The following is a 21,436-nucleotide window of genomic DNA, read 5'->3' as shown; positions in this document are numbered from 1 at the left end:
ATTAAAATGGTGAAATAGACAAGAATTTCATCAAAACAGGAACCCTGAACAGACCCAGTTCATGGGGGAGGTACTCAATAAAAATTTGTAAGTGAATTGTCCTCCTTTAAGCTCCATGCTAAATACAACAAATCTAGATGGGTCTCTTGAGTATTTTTTAACTTAGGCTTTAATGACAGTTCTTCACAGATACCTATCACTTTACAAATAAATCTATAATCTAAGCTAGCCTGCTAAAACCATGTTAATTTCACTTTCCTTTCGGCCTCCTATCTCCACTGCCTGAAAAAATGAGCAAACTACTTGTGATAACTATTGCAAATGTCTTCCTAATCCCACTGGAAATGTAAATATGACGAGAGGACAAAGAATGATAAGGAAAGAAGCCCTAATGCCAGATGTTCAGTCACTGCTTAAGCCCACTGTAGCACTATGGGAATGACTTTCCTGATAATTAATATTAAGAATTTCTGTAAGGATTAATGTCTTCTATTTACTTTGATAAACAGTTGTTGGGCAAAACAATTCTAGAAAAGTCCCAACTCTGAGTCAAGCCTGCTTTGGTGAATGGAGGAGGTAGAGAAATATAGAAAAAGCAATAAGCAGAACATCTAAGTCATCACTTTGGAATTAATTGAACATAAATAAAATTGGCAAAGAAAAGTAAGAAATGAGGGAATGGGCAAGCAGAACCAACTCTTGGAGAGCGAGGCACATGAGATTCAACCATGTAACACTACAATGTTACAATACTGCCATCCGTATGCAGCAGCAGCATTAGGTAAACTTTCTATTTAATTATTGGAATATTGAATTTTGGCTCCAAAATATTTTTCCAGTTCAGATTCTGCTTTTTTTTTTTTTTTGTAATTTTGTTTCAAAAATAGTATTTTCCTCTCAGAAAAAGTGATTCTTCAAATCCAGTTCACACAAGGGGATTTGATATGTTTAGTGAGTATCAGGTGCACTGTATTCAGCAATACCTTCTGCGAGCCTACTATGTTTCACATTCTGAACAAGCTGCAGGCACCCCTTCAAGTCTAGGACCCATTATTTTGCTTCTGATAAATTTTCACTGAGTCCTTCCTCCTCCAACACATGTCTAAGTCCACCAGATCTTAACACTTTATGAACCTGCAAGCTCCTCCCTTCTGAAAGCATTTGAGTGAGTAGTCCACAGACTGGTTCATCTACTGCAGTGTGGCTTTATGAAAGGGGTTTGTTTACGTGGTTCCTACAAGGCAGTTGCAGATATGACTGCATCTTAGAGATACCTAAAATCTTTTAAGAGAAACTGATTCAAAGGAAAAATAAGTTATCATTTAGAGAGAGAGAGAGAAATTAGACGTTCCCTCATAGTTTTAAGATGCAAACCCCTATGGGCAGGAGGCTCACATACACAATTCCATATCTCTCACAGTGCCTCCAGCAGACTCACATACTCTGAGGGCACTGGGATAGCTGATGCACTTGTGGGGTTCCCCTGGCCCTTGTAGGATCGCCTGGCAATCAAGTATGTTACGGCTCCTTATCTCATAGTGCAGCAGTAACAACGCTGATGGGAAACAGGACTGTGTGTAGGGACCACGGAAGAGTTTTACTTGAATTAACCTATTTAATTCTCACGCGACAGCGCTGTGAAGCAGGTACAATTGCTCCCATTTTATAAGGAGGCAGCTGAGGTTCTGAAAGGCTCCGTACCTTGGCCCAGGGCACACAAGGGAGAGCCAGACGGTGATGACAGACCTTCTCACTCTATACCCCACACTGTTAAGCTGACTCCTTCCAGTAAATCCATCATCCTTGGGTCACCCCTCTCACTCTTAGGCATCCAGTTCCGGCTGTCTTGCATGTGACCCCAGAAGACTTCCGGCCCCTCTGTGGGCGGAATGAGGGTCCTCATAACCGAGACACACTTCACCCACCTAGGCAGAGCTGAGATCTGCCTAATTGGGACGTCCACGCCTCATCCCGCTGCCGGCCCGGGGCCCGACTGGGACCCGACCAGGGAGGGGAGGCGGGAGGTGCGGGGCGGGAGCCACCTCGCCGGCTGTGTCCGGCCCCCGCCCCCTGGCCGGGCCGCGGGGCGGGACTCGGGTTGCGCCGGGCCCGGGAACAGGAGTCGGCAGCGGAAAGCGGCCGCCGCCCGGGCCGCACGGGGCGAGGCGGGGCGGGACCCGGCACTACGGGAAGGGGAAGCCGCGCGGGCCCGGAGCCGCGCCGCGCCGCGCCAGCCCGGCTGCAGCCACCGCGCACCAAACGCCGCGATGGGGCTGGAGACCGAGAAAGCGGACGTCCAGCTCTTCATGGACGACGACTCTTACAGCCGCCACAGTGGCATCGATTACGGAGACCCCGAGAAGTTCGCGGACCTGGGCACCGACCGAGATCCCCATCGGCTCAACTCGCATCTCAAGGTGAAGTCCGGGACGGGTACTACCCTGGGCCTGATGAAGGCTCAAGCCCCTGCCACGGCCTGGGGGAAGGGGTCCCCTTCTACCCCTGCCCCAACCCCAACACCTTGCCGGTGGGTCAGACCCGCGGGGTCCAGAACCCGGATTCTACCCGTCGCAGAGTTCCCCTGCGCAGCCAGGAATTCTTGGCCAAATTCCTGTGCACCCACTGTGATCCTAAGAGAAGGTGGGGCACTTCAGCCAAGTCTTTCTTGCTTACGTCTTCCACCCAGAGCTCTCCTGGTTCCTGGAGCGGCAGGTTGGGTGACAGTTCGGGATCCCTGTGTGTTGTCTCCGCAGGTGGGATTCGATGATGTGATTGCAGAGCCGGTGTCTACGCACTCCTTTGACAAAGTGTGGATCTGCAGCCATGCCCTCTTTGAAATCAGCAAATACGTGATCTACAAGTTCCTGACGGTGTTCCTGGCTATCCCCCTGGCCTTCGCTGCGGGAATTCTCTTTGCCACCCTCAGCTGTTTGCACATCTGGTGAGAATGGGGCACAGTAGGGTGAACAGGCTTTCTGAAACGTAGGAATGTTCTTTGCCACCTGCCCGCTGCCCTCCTCTTCTCCCAGGCTGGCTTGTAGGGGGAAGAATTCGCATCACCTCCGGATGCAGTAGCAGGAACTGGGAGGCCTTGAAAGGCACTGTGCTTTCTTAAGAATTGTAGATTGGGTTAGGAGTTTAAACAAAAGAAAGAATGTCCCTTTGTCCTCCAGCAGGATTTTCCTTCGAATGCTAAGGCCCAGCTGACTGTGGAGGTGGAGACCTGGAGGCCCTGCTTCCAGCAACAGACTGCTCTCTGATACGGCCCTGTTTTGACTTGTGCCTGTGGTTTTGGGCAGGGCTCTTACTTTTCTCATTATCTTTAATTCAGTCACCACCTGTGCTCGAGGTAAAACAAAAGCGATCTCTGAGCAGAATGCCATTGACAGTATCATTGGGAAGGGATATCAGACCAGGCTAAGCAATGCTATGGAGGGGCTGCTCTAATCCTGCCACTGGCAAATGGCAAGGATAAGACCAGAAAAGATGAGCGGTGTATGCAACTAAGGCAAAGGGGCTTCCAGCACAAATGAATGAAAACTTAAACAGCAGGTTAATGAAATCAGAAAGCATCCAAGTTATTTTTTCACCTATGAGGCACAATTCGGAGTGGCATCTAGTTGAATGGAAAATAAATATAGAAACCTACTGAACATCAATACAATGTTTTGAGTAATTTTATTCACACACAAAATGCATCATAAAGCTTTAAAGAACATTTTTAAGCATTAAAATTTTTTTAAGGAAATGTCATATTTTACCTGGAAGTTTTGTTATTGTTTTAAAAAATACTCACTTTACTCTGAGAGGAAGAACATTCAGATCATCCCCCAAATGGCAACAACTGCCAAGCTTGTCTTTTAGGACAGTCCTGGAGAAATGTATAACCCAAGATGCCTCCATGTCTTTTTAACCACTTTATATGATAATTGCCACACCCTAATACATGCTGTGTTCTGTGTTAGAAATTATGAAATCGTTCTCCATTCCCCTTTACCATCTGAATCAGTTTCTTTAGTTGGTTAGCTAGCTATTTAGTTCAACCAAGAAAATTATATTGAGTGCTTAGTGTGTGCTGGGCACTGGGCCCAGAATGAAAAAGATGCAAGACCTGCCTTCAGTTTACTCACAGCACATCAGGGCAGCTGGCTAGGTACAGAGATGGTAAACTCAGTTAAATCTGTGGAGGAGGAAAGAACTGGGAAGGATCTGTAAAGAAAAAAGAGTCTACAAAGGCTTTTAAAGGAAAAATTAAAACTCATCCAATAATCAAAGGATAAACAATAGACATCAATTTAATTTGATCACTAAAAACTGTATTGAAAGTGCCAAAAGACTGCCAGAGGAATGAAAATCTTTGCCTTTATACATGAGCAGATCCACAAAGGCCAAATGTACAGTTAGCTTATATTCTGACATTAGCACAAGAGTTTTTAAAAAGATGCCCATCGGTGCATAAAGTTTTGGATTCCTAATGAAATAAAAACACTCAACTAACCTGTATGTCCATTTTCTCACTTTCAAAAATGTGAAAAACACAGTATATTGTGAAATACACAGTATATCGTGAAATGTTGGCCATGAAGGTATCTGGATATATTGAGTGCCATATTTATAGTCAACAAAGCTAGGCTTTCCTAAAGCACTTGTGGAATAACTGACAACAAAAAGGTTTTCATTTACTAAATGGTGCAAAGGTACAAGTAAAACTACAGTTTACCAAATGATGCTTCACTCCACCTGGCTCTCCTGAGAAGAGGAGATGTTTTTTGTGTAGTGCCTCTAACAGTGAATCATCATACCACTTCTTTTGCAGCCACAGAAAATGTATTATTTAACTTCAGCTTGCTTTTCAAATTACATTCATGTGGAACATTAATATTTAACTATCAAGTTTGTCATCAGGCAGCTGTGATTGCAAGTAGGGAAAGAACTTCAAACAAAAATATTTAAAAATTAGTTTATACCTTGATAAAATAGATTTATCATTAATGGATTATATTCCAATGACACGGTAAGATCAGATCAAGGAGAGGCCTTATAAAAGAGCAAACTCATCTGAATAAACTTTTTTTGCTTTTTTTCACTTTTTTCTTTCCTTCTCTTTCTTACTTTTATCAAACTTTCTTTCTTTCCCTTTTTTTTTTGGAGAGGGGGAGGTGAGGACAGAGGTTGGAGGTTATTTATTGTTTTACCAAAAGGTTGGTGATCACAGCTATGAAAATATGCAGTAATAAGATTTTTGAACCACATTGCATGGTCACAATGGATACCATTTTAGATTCTTTAAACAAACAACAACAAAATACCCAGAACTCAGTCTGATGATACTGAATCCTAGGCCAGAAATACAGGTCGTTGGGGACCAGTGAATTGGTTTGAGTCCATACCATCGTGAGACTGAGGTATCTGCCATTTGGTGACCACAGATTATTGATCACAAGTGGATTATACCAAAGAAATGTGGCTTAAGCTCCTCTATCCCTACTTTTGCTGTAATGCAATTCAAACAGATGGCCCAAACTGTTGGAAATGCAATAGTAGCAGTCTCACTTCCCAGAAGACTTTTTAATATGACAAATTGCTGTGACGAGGCAATCTGCATGACACTAATAGTTAATACAAAGCTAAACAAAAGTCTCAGTTCTAATGGCTTTATTATCCCATGCATGATAATTAAAGATTTATTTAAATGTTTGGTTGGTGACACTGAGCCTCAACCAAGTTTTGGGTTACCCAAATTGCCTGGCGTTTCAGAAAGGAAAATATGTGGGATGTTGAGAACACAATTTAATTTTGTTATCAGAGAATCCTCTGATCCAAAGGGAGAGAACAAAAACTTGAAGAAAATTAAATTAAAATGAGTTCACTACATCCTATGAATTGAGTCCTCAAATGTGGGGAACTGCACTTTGCTGAACTGAAAAATCCACTTTTTTCCTGTGCTTAATTCCCTCTTAAGACATGGAGATCTAAGGAGTTATGGGGAAAGAAAATTTCTCAGCCTAAAAAGAATGGAAAGTGCATTGTATTTTGAGTGAAGTGGTTTTGGTTAAAAAACTTTCCAACCTAAACTTAAGTCTTGTATTATGTCAATTTGGCATTATTTTGTCATAATTGTTTTCATTATCTATTCTGATTTCAAAATAGTTCTGTTTATTATTCATTATAATGAGAGCATCATATGGACATGTCAAGGATGCACAGTAACTGTTAATCCTGATAGCTGGTCTGTAAGATTTCCTGCTCTTACTTTAATTTGTAGTGATTTGCCCATGGCCACACATCAAGTAAGAAACATAATTGGGATAAGAAGTCAAATGTTGCCATCATTCAGATTTCTACTCAACTGTTTAGCTCTGAAATGCCTAGTAATTAATTTTCTTTAAAAAATTGCTTGAAGTCTTTAGCACTTGGAACAAAACACAAAATAAATACAATCTGTGTAGACAGTCAATCTGAATAATTCAGTATTCCAAAAATACCTCAATCAGACAAATGCCTGATCTTCTTTTCACTTTGGGCTAAATACAACAGACCTTTATTTAAGTCACATTTTAATGACAAACCAAGAAAATCAACCTTACTTCCTTGTGCCCAATGAAGTAATAATAAAAATTCTATTAAAGCCCTCCAGCAATGCCTGAGAGTTCACAAATACTTTTGTGCCCAAAGAGCAGTACTATAATAAAGGAAATTATTCAAAGGATTACAGAAAAAATTAACCAGCCTGGGGTATATGAAAATATATAGTTATCTTAAGGCATACAGAAAAAATAAATACAGAATAGTCTGGTTTTTCTTGTCTAAGAGTTCTGATGTAATTGCAGGGCTCTTTTAACTATACCACACAACCCCCTTCAGTGTGTGTAATTACTGTAAAAAATTAACATAAAGCATAAGAGAATGGTAATTCACCTCAGTTCAGGTATTTACTAAGGGTCAAGGATGTCCTCACTTAAAAAGCTTACATTCTAATAGGAGAGACAGAAATATAAGCATCCATTTATGATATTGTTCAGTAAATTTGAGGATTAAGAAGTTTGTTTCTGTACTTTACAAGCACAAAAAAGGAGTATCCAACCCAGCCTAGTCCAATGGGGAGGGAAGTGGGATGAGACAAGAGGAAAAGCTACTAGGAAATGGAACCTCAGAGAAACAGGAAGGTTAAGGCAGGTTAGTGCTTAGAGGCAGAGATCAGGTAAATAAATTTACCATTTTGTTTATTTTTTGCTTTACTGCTTCAGGTCACCTGCTACTAATAGAAAGAATATTGGTGTTTATCATGTACATGCCTGTTTATTTTTTAAGCAATTTATCTTCTGTGCATCTTATCACAATGTGGGTCACTGTTCATTTGTTCCAAATCCTCAACTCAATTTAGGTGAATTGGGTCATTGTTATATCTTTCCCTGCATTTGCAAGAGTCAGTAGCCTTATTTGGTAATACCAATAATCCTTACTCCTCTCTCTTCCTCCATTCCAGGATCATAATGCCTTTTGTAAAGACCTGCCTAATGGTCCTGCCTTCAGTGCAGACAATATGGAAGAGTGTGACAGATGTTGTCATTGCCCCATTGTGTACAAGCGTAGGACGCAGCTTCTCTTCTGTCAGCCTGCAACTGAGCCACGACTGAATACTTAGACCCCAGGTCTGGAGATTTGGATACTGTAATACTTCTTTGTTGTTCTAACATAAAAGCACTACTGTTCTGTTCATTCCCCAACTGTTCAAATTAAGAAAGTTAATAAGATGGGCAACCCATCTAGAAATGCTTTTTGGCAGATCTTTTCATATAATGCTTTTCTAATTAAAAGCCAAGGATTTCATATCTAACTTTATAACTAGGATTATACAATAGGTTGGCAATACTTAATTTTAAAAGACAGTTTTTGCTTTAGTCAAAGTATACATTTTATAACGACAAATCTATAATGATCAAGGGACATTTCTCTCAAATACTACAATAGTTTTGTGCACAGCTGCTCATAAAAATATGGGATTTCTTATTTTTTTTTTACCCTGAAAGTAGTACTTTTTAAATTACCTTTGCAGATAAAGTCATAAGGATACTTAGAGATAAAATAATACAAAGATCCCAGAAATTTCAGTAACAAAAGCATACAGTGATGACAGGGGCTATTAAATATAGTAAAACAAATGTGCAAATAGATTCATGAAAATGTGTTCCTTTTTAAATAGAGTATTGTTAACCTACAGACATATTTAACAAGATGTTTCGATTTACTGTATATTTTGTACTTATTGTAAATGTTGCTCTAATCAGATTGCTTTAAAGCAATGTTATTATATTTGTTATCTTGTTGAGCTAATATATAGAAAGAGTAAATGTATCTTCCACAAGGAACTTTATTGGTGATATTGCACTGTCTTGATTATATAAGCATATGAATCTTTTTGGTAATAGAATATAAAAGAGAGACATACAAGGCTTTTCTTTCTAACTTTTCCAGGCAAAATCCTGATATGTTTTACGACTGATGTTTATCTGACTGTGATCTTAATCCAAATCTAATTGATATTTCACTTAGGAGATGCTTTCTGTCTTGTACTTAGAAATTAAACCTGTTTTCTGCATTTCTATTAATGTTTCACTTTACCTTTAAGTAATACTGGTGCTATTTAATAACATATTACAATAAAGGCTATGTGTGACACTTAAGTACAATTTCAACTACAGTAATTCACATAGAGAGACTTTTAGAAGAGTTGTCAATTTGTTGAGTCCATGCTACTGAGCTATATATATAAATTAAAAACTAACAGCTACAAACTTTCAAGATGTTATCTAGTATGAGTTTTGTTACACAGTATAAAATTACTCTTATCATTTTTTAACTGTAGAGTCCTATTTCAGTGTTATGAGTCACTGCTGTTTTAAAAAGCTCTATTCCAAAACGATAGGCATGTACAAAATATCTCTATGATGTGAGTAGTTACTACAATTTACACATCTTAAGACAGTGTAAATGGTGAAATTTCAGAATTACTACTAGAACCCAGAAAATATTCCTTTGAATATCTTCACAGGTGGACAGCTCCTCATTCAATGAAGGTTAATTTTATTTTCCTAAAGTTCTAAGACTGGTGAATATAAAACATAATTGAACTGGAATAATATTCAGGACCAAAGCAAATCAATGATTAAGTTATGAAACTCATATCCTTTTAAAGGTAGCTACAAAAGAGACTTTTCAAAACTGCCTTAGGCCATTATAGCATCCTTAGAAAACACTCATGATCATTAACTTAAAGCGTTACTACTCATTTGACTAAATAGATGTTATGTTAGTTAAAAAGATCAATCAGTCTCATGACTTTATAGTTAAACTTGATTTAAGGTGTTTTAAAAAATATTTGGATATTTTGGTTGGGCAAAAAGCATTTGATTAATAAAATACCTGTTTAAATAAATCATGGGTTTCTACCTTTTCAAAAAGCTGTTGGCAAGTTTTAAAGTCAAAACCTATTAACTTTTAACAAGTGGAATATGATTTCCTTATTTCTGAATCACACTGATCATTTTCAAAAAAAGTTTTATTGTTATTTGACATTAATTACTTTATTTAAGACTGAAATTTTGTACCAAGTGGATCCAGGTTTCATATGCAAATATGTTGGTTCTTTTATTTTGGGGGAAGAGGTTGGTGATGATGGGACTTTCCCAGTATCCATAATAAACTTTCCAAAAAAGTCATAAAATGTTTTTATTGCTTTTATTATATATCAAACTAATCAATAAAGAACCTTTTCAAACTAATTTTTCCTTAGTAAAAACTCGTAATAGTTTAAAATACATGAGTTACTGCTTATTCAGGAATTTATTTGTGAAAAAATTAGATTGGTAATTTAATTTTGTTTTCCAAGCATTTAAAGAGATTCCCAATAAACTTTTCTATCTTTTGATGAATAGTATCAAATAGCTTGTTCATAAACCCACTATACTTCATATTATTCATAAAATAAAGTCTCTTGCTAATCCTAAATAAACTCATATTTCTGTTTTCAATTTTTTAAATAAGAAAGTAAAACAATATAAATCACATGTGCTTGGATACCAGTACCATGAAGCCAGATCAGAGTCCAAAATTATTTTTGGAAAGTCAGTATGTGAAGAGTAGTTGCTGATATTGGCGTAGATTTTCTTTTTGTTAGTTAATCTGGAAAAATGACCAATCTCCAATAATAAAGCATGTGTTTTGCTTTTTAAAATGCTGTTTAAAGTTTTGAAGAATGTAAAAGGCCCTCTCTTCAATAGTTTTGTGCATCCTGTGAATTTATTTAGATGCCTTTCTTGGGAAGCTTGGACTTTAGTGGAAAAAGCCCTGCCCTCCAGGTCAGGCATCTGGATTCCTGTCTTAGCACTGCCATTACTGAAGTGTGTCATCTCCTGTAAATGGTTTAATCTCAGTGTCTCAGTTTTCTTATCTTTAATGAGAGGATTGGACTAAAGGAGCTCTCAGGAGCTTCCCATCTCAATGTTTTCTATGACTTCTGAGGATGAAGACTTGGCTAGGTATATGTAAACTGTTCTTGCTGTTCAGTCCAGGAATTTTTAAAAATCATGACTTTTTTGTCAGTTAAAGGGCTGGTGTGCTATAAATACAGGAACGAATGCTTTCACTTTTTACTCTTCAGCTGATTATGAGACTGTATGTGTGGCTTTGATTCTTCATGACAGGGATTCCTAGATTTAAAACAATGCTGTCTATTATGACTGTTTCTCCCCAAATAATATGTTACTCTATAATTTGAATTAGTTACAATTAATTTTCTTTGTAGATTTTCCCACCAAAATCACTGGTCTACCACCATAATCACTGCCATCTTCATTTTTTGCCCACCTAGTTGCCACAGTCTCCTAACTGGCCTCACTTCTAGCTTCAGTATGATCTTTTCCAATCCATCTTCCCTTTCAAAAAAAAAAAAAAAAAGTGATCTCATCAAGACTTCCATGTCATTCCCCTGCTTACACTGTCAATTAAATTTAATTGCTCTTAGAATAAAATCCAGACTCTTCAGCAGCATTCACAAGGCTTTCACCATCAACCCATTGCTATTTTCAGTGACTCCTCTGCATCTCTCACTGAAGTGCCCACACTGCTCCTGTGTGCCCAGCTCTCTCCTGCCCCCATGGCAGCATCACTCTTTCCCTCATAGCCTAACCCCTCCTGTTTCCAAAACTTCTGCATTTTAAGTGCCTCTTCTTTGTCTTCATATAAAATCTTGTGCAAACTCCTGTTACCACTTACCACATGGTAAAACTAACCCAGGTAACTAACCCAACAAGACTACAGGTTAGCTCTTTGAGAACCAAAAAGATGACTTCATCTTTGTTTTCTGGGATTCTGAAAGGGTGCCAAGCACTTAGTGAGGTCAATAGATATTCTTCTGAATGAACAACTACATGGATAAATAATTGAAGAAAATTTAGGATGATTGCAGAGCTGGAGTAGGAATCACATGTTAACACTATAGTTTTCTTCATTTGCAGGAGGGGTTTGAAAAGTACTGACTCTAATAAGATTTTCCTTCTAACAATTTTCTCACTCATGAATTACTATGTTGGGAAAACCAAAATGTATGTAAAGTATATCAGTGTATTTCATCTTTTGGGGTAATGCCTGTCTTTACTCTCTATTCTCTTATCTGAAATTTATTTTTACATTTTTAGGGGTAGGAAACACTAGTACTTAGAAACCAGTTAGGAAACATTCTCTCTGGCATTTTAGAATGTTGTTATTTCTTTTACTGTCCTATTTCCCATTTTGAAATTTATAGTACTAAAACATTGTTTTTGCAGAGCTTTACATTTTAGAAAACACAGTCCCATACATTATCTTATTTGAATACAGGACAAGCTAAATAGCATAGTGGAGAAATCATATAAATAATGGCTCAGTTTCTTTAGCTTGCAACTTTGTCATTTTTGAATGTTTACTTAATAAAACAAGAGCTTTAAGAATTTTTACAAGGTTACATATTACTTTAAGATAAAAAAGTAGGTAGTGCTGCAATGAAAAATTATCACCACTAATGCAATTTACCATAAGTCAAGATTTTGTATATGTCCTTCATTCAAGGGATATATGTGTGTAGGGAGGACAAAAGAAGGAACTGAAGGAGGGAAGAGTAGAGGATAAGGATATACTAGATATTCAGGTTATAGTTTTTAGGAATAAAAATAACTTGGGCTTCTGTATCTAATCATCCCAGTTTCTTCTCCCTATTTACCCGCAAAGAACCTAATGAGCCAAAGAAGGCACTTTGTTGTATTTTTAAATCATTTTTGTACACACTTCTCAGCTTTTTTCTTCAGATGATACCTGACCTGCCGCCACTGGAACCTCACACTTTGATGATTATTAGGTGAAATATATCTGTGGGTGGGGTAACATATGCATCTATTAGCAGGCATCCATTACTTCAGTGTGAATGGATGATCAGAGAAGGGGATACGGAAATCTATGTAAGGGACCAGAACACGAGAGCCTTGAGCTGAGCGCCACTTGAAAACATCTTACACTGACTAAAAGACAAGCCACCAAGAGAAAGTCAGGACAGAAAAGGGAAAACAGAGGCTCCAATGGCACAATCTTTACCCTTCACAGTTTCATTTTTGGACACCTCTGCCTAAATCCCTAGTGAAAAAGGGAATGGAAATTGAATGGGGGTGGAGGGATTTGAGGTCAGCTAAGACCATAAAGGAAAATTCCTTATATCTTATAGAATGAAAAGGGCCCTCGGAGGGGCTTAAGGGCCTTGCTAGAACCCTATGTCCTAAAGACAATGTTAGAAGAGGAAAAGTTAAAATGAAAATTGTACTACCACTTGTGACCATCTGTCTCTCTCCTACCTCATCTCTCTGTGCTGTTGACTGTTGCAGTGTATCTGTAGCAAAGAAAGAAGACTATGCAGCAGTCAGAGAAATCAGAGGACACCACTTCAACAATTATCCAAAAATAGGACAGACACCTATCTGCCTGCTCTTGGACGTGTTAGGTCATTCAGCTAAGCTGAACAGCTGGAGAAGTCGTTTTGCCATTATAGGAAAAGGTAGGGGTGGAGAATGATGAGAGGAAGGAAGAGACATGACTCAGAGTGGGAAATAGCACGTAACCAAGCACAAATATTTCTCCCAGACACAAATGGATCAGGAAGAGACAGGAACAACAGGTCATCTTTGGAGCATTCTTTTCTCTCCCCACTTCTGAGTAGCTTGTCATTGAGCACCTACCCGTAACAAAAGGGGAGAGAAGGGCACGAGGCAGGACCTGCCTCTCTAACTGAATGGCACACCAGTTCCAGACAACTGCTGGCTCAGCTAACTGGGACAGTGAAACAAGGAGTCATTTGGAAAGTTGTAGGGATAAACACACCATTTACCAGAGAGGGAGGTGGCAAGGATAACATGTTTCTTTTACTGAGAAGGAAATTGGTTAGAATTCTTCATGCATTACAACAGTGGGAGAATTCTGATCTCTGGTACAAATAATAACATTTCCATTTGTTGAGCATTTATTACTTGCTGGCATTTATTTAATCTGTGCAATAACCCTATGATGTGGGTTCTATTATCATCTTCATTTTTCAGATGAGGAAACTGATGCCCTGAAGTTGAATTTTCCCAAGATCACATAAGACTCAGGATTTAAGCCAAGAGAATCTGACACCAGAGTTCAGGCTCTTAATCTTTTTAGAGAGTATCTGCTATTTCTAGTCTTGAGCATGACTGTTCTAATGATTTATTCTCCCTTCAACCGAAATCTTTTTCATTCATCATTCAGCCATGTCACCTTTCCTGCTCTGAGAAGCACCTTTTTTTTTTCCTTTCTCCCATAAATAAAGTCTGTTTAAAGTCCTCAGTGTTGAGAGCTTCCCACAAGATTGTATTTAGGCTCCGTGTACCTCCTCCTTCTAATCCTTGAGCCTTCCCCCAGCCCTATTCCCTACTTTGCTGAGCACATCCTTTCCCTGTATGATCTTTGCTCTAGGCCTGAACACTCCAGCTAATGTCAGAAAAATGTTTTTCAAATGCCATTATTCCCATGTAAGTATCATAAAATTGTACTACCTTTAACAAAGACTGTCTTAATATGCATAAAAAACACAATGATGATCTTTCTCCTCAATGCTAGACACTTAGATATATAAAATATTAATAATTACAGTAATAATTTATATTTATACTAAGCTTATACCTTTCTAGATAGGGGCCACATTTTATATCTCTCTTCATCTGGTTGGAAATTTCTTATCAGTTTGTATATGTTTTAATATGCTATCCAATCCTACCGTCAGTTGTTTTACCTTGGAAATCTCAGGGGAAACCACATACAAATTTGTTTCTTTCCTATAGGAGACTTGCTTATGACGAGTTTTCAAAAGCAGAAAGACTAGATTGGAGCATACACTCATACCAATGGCTTGGTTGTATACTGTCATACTGCTTTTCAGTAGGTTTGTACAATTTATAATTGCTATTCATTATCAGCATTTGTGCATATATATGTATGTCAATAAAATCATACATATATGCATTTGTTACTAAGGTACTAGGTGGCGTTATTGAATAATATTACAGTATTCCATTTTGCAAATATAAAAATTTAACAAACATTTTTCTACAGTGATAATGAGTATTGTGATACCCACACTCATTTTTTCCCCTAATTTTTCGTTCACCTCTAATATAGTAGTCTGTGCTTTGCAATAACCGTTATGCTGGACCCCTATCAGGCATAGCGTTTATACTTTCCAGTACCAGCAATGGTGAGCAAAGAGCCGTCCACCCCTCGCTTCCTTCCCTCTTTCTCCTCCCTGCTCTCATCCTCCAGTGAACTGAATACTTTAGATGACTTTGAAGGGTGAAGGTTTACAACGTTTTGCTATAAGACAAAGAAAAACTCAATGGATCACACAGTCTGCAAAGGCAAACATTTTTACATACGTATTTTCTCACAAAGCGGTAGCAGTAAGTTAATCACTATCAGAATAGGAGCAATATTGAAAATGAGAAATCATGACACTGGAATACATAAAAAGAAGCATAAGATGCAGCTAAGCTTTTCTCCCTAGTTTATATATGACCTTGCTGAGGCAGTCACAAGAACAGCACACATTATTTAGGGATGAGCAATATAAACAAGGTGAAAATCTCCACAGTATCTAGCATATTCAATTAGTTTCATGGAATCTTCCATGTGTAGGAGCCAAGTGGGTGGAAGGAGCGGACAAGGGCCATGATTAATGCATTGGAAACAAAAGAACCAAAAAAATCACTTGTTACTATACAAAAGAAACAAGTGAGCAATCAACTGAATTATTTATATATGTTTTATTTAGACAAGAGGAAGATCCTATGATGATAGAAAATTGAAAATAGACCCCTGAAAGAGTCAGAATTGCTGATATTATTTGTTCTAAAGGTGACTAAAGGGCCATATAAAACATGAAAAATATTGTACAGAGAATGATTTTATTAAAACTTTTTTTTTTTTCAGAAAGAGAGAACGCCTAAGAGCAGTTATCTTCAGTGAAAAAAGTGAATTAGAGTAGACACACACAAAAAGAATTGTGGTCATAAACATATTCAAACAGGGGAAATGGCAAAAAGATCGTAAAGTATTTTTCCTGGAAGAACTCTGGGAATGATGAGACAGATCAGATGCAGGCAGTCTTCATGCCACGTGATGAATTAGGGATTCATTTAAAGATTTCCATGATTTTTTGATTCCTAGAGTTGAAGAAATATTCAGAATTGGAAAGGAAAATCCTTCTAGTCTTAAAACCTTCAATGAAGTCAGCAAAGCATGACATGCTCATAGCATGATATGCAGGATGGATTTGGGCTACTTTGAAGCTGTCCTTAAGAAGCTGCTCTGTCTTCTTGTAAAGTTAATAGGGCATTTGTTGCCTCAGCTCTTGCTACAGCCAATACCTTTTGGGTATGGCTAATGGGAGATTTCAATACAGCTCAATTCCTTTTGTAGCAAAAACAAACACAAAAACAAATTTAAAAAAAAAGACCATCTTGGCTGCTGCCCAGTTTGTATTCTTGATTTCATATTCTAAAAAGCCTTCAGTTTATAGAAATAGAAAGAACTGCCAGTTCCCTGCAAGCAACTTGGCCAACTTAGCCTGTAGGGTTCCCCCTTAAGTGATGCTTCCTTCAATTTGCTTACAGATATTTTTTAAGAGCACGTTACTTCCTTTTCAGAGTTGGGATTCCCTGTAAGTCATCTAAGCAGCCATTCTACTGCTCTTCCCATGATGATGTGGTATGTATAGGCTCTTTTATGCATGTATTTGTGAAGGTTTTTTTTTCATTCGTGGTTCTTATATAGGAGAAGGTTTTCTTTTTTTCTTTTTTTAACTTTTGTTTGCTGGCATAACTTCTGCCTTTTAAAATGCCTTCAAAGAATACTCATTTTCAAGGTTCTCCTTTATGGCTGCTTTTCAGAGTTTAATATGCATACAAATAACCTGGAGATCTTGTTAAAATTCAGTTTCTGATCCAGTAAGTTTAGAATTGGGCCTGAGATTCTGAGTTACAACAAGCTCCCAGCTGATGCTAATGATGATGCTAATGCAGGTTTCTTGACCACACTTTGAGTAGCAAGGCCTTAGTAATTAGCTTGAATAAGACATGGAGATAGGTGAAAATGAAGTAGCTGCAGACAGAGAAAAGAAGAAACTGACAGGGATTATTTGTTTGGCCCTCTGAAAAGATTCTGCAGTCTGTCCCATAACTATAATCCTCCACACTTGTCTTTAAAACATATTCACATTCCCTCTGAAGTTAAGCTCAGTTGATTGACAGTAAAGCCGGCAGTGCAAAATTAAACCCATCCTCCAGTATGTACAAAAGCTGATGTTACAGTCACAGATTTCTCCTTGAATTAGTTAAAAAAAAACAAACTCATCATATAATTGTAAGAAAGTAAAGTTTTCTATTAAAAACCAGGCCACTTAATAAATGGTCAAATTGAACTTATATTTACTTTTTGGAGAGTGAAACACTTTGTGATTAAGCATCCTTGCCTCAAAGGAAGTGGTTGTAAAGAAAAATTTCTCCCAGGTAAAAGCAACTCCTGGTAAATAGTTTATTTACTAGGGAAAGGGCCAAAAGGAAAGAGAGTTTCCTCTGTTTAATAATGGAGCTCTGACAAAGCCAGATGGATTGATTACAAAACAAAGGGCTTTTGTAAAGGACTCCTCCCAAATATTTACATTACCTTCAGAAAAACATGGAAGTTTTATATCTCCTTATAATTTCATGGTAGAATTCAGGGGCTAAGACTATTTTTATTCTTTACCATTTCATTATAGTTAAAATAGAATTTTTAAATTAATTATTTGCTAAAGTAAAATATGGAGTGTTCTTTTTTTCATTTTTTAAATATATTTTATTGAAGTATATAGTGTTCTAATATGCTGTTTTAACACTCTACTAGTATACTATAAATGGTAAATATCTCAGATATACATTATATTATATCATATCATATCATATCATATCATACCATATCATATCATATTGCATTTATATATATTGCATTTTGTTGTTCTTTTAGGTTTTCTGAGAGTTAGTCACACTTTGGATAAGATTTATGGAGTTTCCATATTTCTAAAGGGTGGTCATAATTTTGTTTCACTTGAATAGGAGGAAATGTAGTCATTGTCCACATATCTAAATATTCTACTTCTCTCAACTAGATGTAATTTAGTAATCTGGCTCAAAACTTGACTCCAATTTTTCTGAAAAACAGCTATGTCCAAGCCTGATATTCAACATTTTCAGTCTTACATTAGCTAGGGCTATAATTAGCATTACTTTTATTATTGATATAAATCCACCTAGATGAAAAAAATGAGCCAAACATTTTACCTCTCATTTCATGCTTTCTGAATACATTATCCCTTGATTATATTCATGTTTGGACTAAGACTTCCTCTCTATTACATACTTCACCAATTTTAGTTAGGATACAGACAAGAATTGTACTTTTCTACAGAGGATTTGCTACTCAAATCTTTCCCTAAAATTAAACTTATTTCATTAACACAAATTAACTAATCAGATTGATTTGGTCTTGAACAAAGATCTGATAAGAAAATTATATAGTAAACTGATATAGTAAAAGCTAAAGGTTAAAGATATTATTCCACTATTAATATTTTGAGCTAATTAGAAGGATGGAAGCCTTAACATAAGGCTATTGATGAAATATATATATCAAAAGAAGTTCTAAAATTATATATTTGGAATTTGAATATGAAAGTTTGTTATAATTCAGAAATACCAGGTAGATTTTAAGAGATATTGCTGGCAAAATCTTACCAGGATTATTTTTCTTTCAGTTTTATTGAGATATAATTGACATACAGTACTGTATAAGTTTAAGGTATATAGCATAATGATTTGACTTACATACATCATGAAATGATTATCCCAATAAATTTAGTGAACACTCATCATTTCATACAGATACAAAATTAAAGAAATAGAAAAAAATTTTCCTTGTGATGAGAACTCTTTGGATTTACTCTCTAAACAACTTTCACATATAACATACATCAGTGTTAATTATATTTATCATGTTGCTTATTTTATCCCTATTACTCATTTATCTTATAACTGTAAGTTTGTATCTTTTGACTTACCTTCATCTAATTCCCAAGGGAAAGAGGAAAATAGTGAATGATGGCACTTTTGAAATGTTTACTGACGTTCTCTTCTGGATGCCCATGAAGACTTCCCCTGCCCCACCCACCACCATATCTAGGGAAGGATTATTACAGCAGAAGAGCAGAGATAAGGAGAGTTAAGGCTTCTCTTAATTCCAAAAGCCTTGGTCCTGAGGGGATTCAGGGCATTAAAAATGGTTGGATGATATATGAACACGGCTTCCTGCTCAAGGGAGAGGAAATTGGGGAAATAAGCAAAATGATTTTTGACACATATGCATCCCTAGCATGGGCCCAGCTAAGTTTTAAGGGAGGATCTAAGAGCAGAGGTACTTGTTTCTCCCGTTCACTGATAAGGCCCATGGAGATAGCAACCATTAAGAGTTCCTCTGCACCACGGCAGGACATTTATTCTGTTCTTTACACCGCATTCGCTATGGGAGGCTCTGTTGTGCTGCATCATATCTGCCCAATCAGATTCATCAGACTTGCACAGAGCCCCAAGAAAAGGACAGAAGTAGCAAAAAGTGTCTCTAGCACTAAGGGTCATACTGAATGAGGAGTTTGTAGCAGTGTCCTGAATGGACCAATGACTGAGAACAGACAGGATGATGTACCTATCTGCAGATCCAAATGTACAACTAAGGAAGAGACTCTCCTCCACAAGATTCTTTGGCAGTAAGCCCCTTGAATTCAGATGCAATAAAACCTAAAAAAAATGGAAGAAACTAGAAATTAATTGAGATAAAGTTTCTGCCACCTGAAGGAATGGGGGTTTAGAAAAGAAATTAAATTCAGTTACTAAAAAAGAAGAAGTTACATCTCACAAGGGACTTCAGTAGTATCCATGTTTTCTACTTTAAAAATTTTGATGCAAACCAGACAAAACAAAATAATTTGATTGAGCTGATGGTGGGTGTTCATTGCACTATTTGGTATATCTTAAATGTTTGAACTATTTTACAATAAAAATACTGTAAAGGACAATACATTTATTCCAATCCTGAATCTGCAGATTGACATTTACTTCCTTTATCCTTGCATCTGTTATGATTTAGGCAGTATCCTCTGTGCCTTATACGCATCATCTCATTGAATGGTCACAGCACCCCTCTTAGATAGATGCCAATTGTATTTTTCATTTTACAAAGAAAGAAAGTAAAGTTAATTTAAAGAAACAGTATGAAAAGAATATTTCCTCAGCCACCTTGGTCAGAAAGATTTTTAAGACTTAGAAATAGTTGTTTGTCTTTTTTTTTAAGAAAATAAATAGAAAAAACATCATTTAAGAGAGTCAAAATGAAAAGACCTAAACTGAGAAAAACTCCAGTGAGGACTTTAAGCTAGAAAAGGGACAGGAAGGGACTGGGTGATGAGGCAAAGTTTTCCTCTAGGAAGCCATTTCTTTCCTTGTATAAAATAGGAGGTATAGAAGAAGATATGGCAGGTATGGGAGGAAGGCCTGAATGGGATCTGGAGGATGGGGGCGATTAGCAGAAATTATGCAAGGTAGTGGTGGTGAAAACAGGGTAAATACTCAGCTGAAACACAGACCGTAAAAATACTGACATTTATGTACTTTTATATAAATAGTCACTGCTCTAAAATGCACTCCCTCCCCTCTTGTCCTTCTCCCAGGAGCCCCTAACCTCCCAATAAGCCACCAGCTAGCCAGCAGAATTCTAAGGCACAGCTCCAGAGTTGTGACCCAAACCTGGAATGACTGTGACTGCTTGGTGGTTCTGCCATACTGGTTATTAAATTGTTTTTCTTTTTTAATTTATGTATATATTTTTATTGAAGTAGAGTCATTTTACAATGTTGTGTAAATTGTCTTTATATCACACCTAATAATAACATCTATTATAATCCAACATATACTTCCTTTTTTGAACTTGTCTACAAAACTCGGCAAATTTGAGCAGTCTCAACCTTCTGAGTGCTGGGAAAGTTGGGAAAGATGACAGCTGCTAAAAACTCTCATATCATTATAAGTTGTCAAACCTTAGACTCCTAATCCTGGAGTAAGATTTAGACGAAGCCAACTGAGAGTATGAAGAGAACCTAGGGTGGTGGGGATGGGAAGATGAAGCTATGCTGGGGGTCAAGGAGCCTAGAGAAGGAGATGAGATGCAAAAGGCAATGAACTTCACAGTCTTGCCTTGAGCAGGCCCTCACTACTCTACTACACTACTTAAGAATCCCATGCCCCCTAAGTTAACAGGTGCTATAGTTATTTATCAACTTTAAAATGTTTCATTGCCCTATAAAACTCCTTAAAAACAAACCATTTTCATGTATTTAAACTTCAGTTGACTTATTTCAAAGATGGCTGGTCTGATGATCTGTGTCCCTTTTAGCTCTATATTTTTAGTAACATATAATACATGAGCTGATCTTTAAGGCTGCTTCTTTAAAAAAAAAAAAAAGAGAAAATAGAGGGCAAATGAGTTGCCACCTATCCTTTAGTAAATGATTTGGAGAAGTTATTAACTTGCCTCTAAACCTAAACCTAAAGTTATCTGTGTGGGCATCAAAGAAAAAATATATATATATTTTATATCATCTATTAATTTCAAAACTTGTACTCTACTAACAATGTTCTACTTCATCTTTTCTTTATATCTTAGAAAGCTGGATGGAGCCACTTAACCAAATCAGCTATTATAATCAGAATAAGATCTGATTCTCTTTGTTACCAGCTTCTTGTTGGGGCAGGTTAAT

At 37.3% G+C, this 21,436-nt stretch overlaps 1 protein-coding gene across 2 annotated transcripts; it reads left to right on the top strand.

Annotated features, from left to right (window-relative positions):
* Nucleotides 1-1,869: 1,869 nt before the first annotated feature.
* Nucleotides 1,870-9,505, top strand: CAV2 (caveolin 2). Of its 2 annotated transcripts, none has more exons than XM_072964628.1 (3): nt 1,870-2,417; nt 2,754-2,941; nt 3,174-3,687. In XM_072964628.1, the coding sequence occupies exons 1-3, from the start codon at nt 1,890-1,892 to the stop codon at nt 3,205-3,207; spliced, it is 750 nt and encodes a 249-aa protein (XP_072820729.1). In that variant the 5' UTR covers nt 1,870-1,889; the 3' UTR covers nt 3,208-3,687. The 2 variants fall into 2 exon arrangements, with proteins under 2 accessions (XP_072820729.1, XP_006206229.2); XM_006206167.3 differs by lacking the exon at nt 3,174-3,687 and adding an exon at nt 7,487-9,505 and having other exon boundaries at nt 1,886-2,417.
* The last annotated feature ends 11,931 nt before the right edge of the window (nt 9,506-21,436 follow it).

The sequence above is a fragment of the Vicugna pacos genome, chromosome 7, assembly GCF_048564905.1.
Source record: "Vicugna pacos chromosome 7, VicPac4, whole genome shotgun sequence".
Taxonomy (NCBI): domain Eukaryota; kingdom Metazoa; phylum Chordata; class Mammalia; order Artiodactyla; family Camelidae; genus Vicugna; species Vicugna pacos.
Note: the sequence above shows the minus strand (reverse complement) of the source record. Positions and strands in the feature narration are given on the sequence as shown.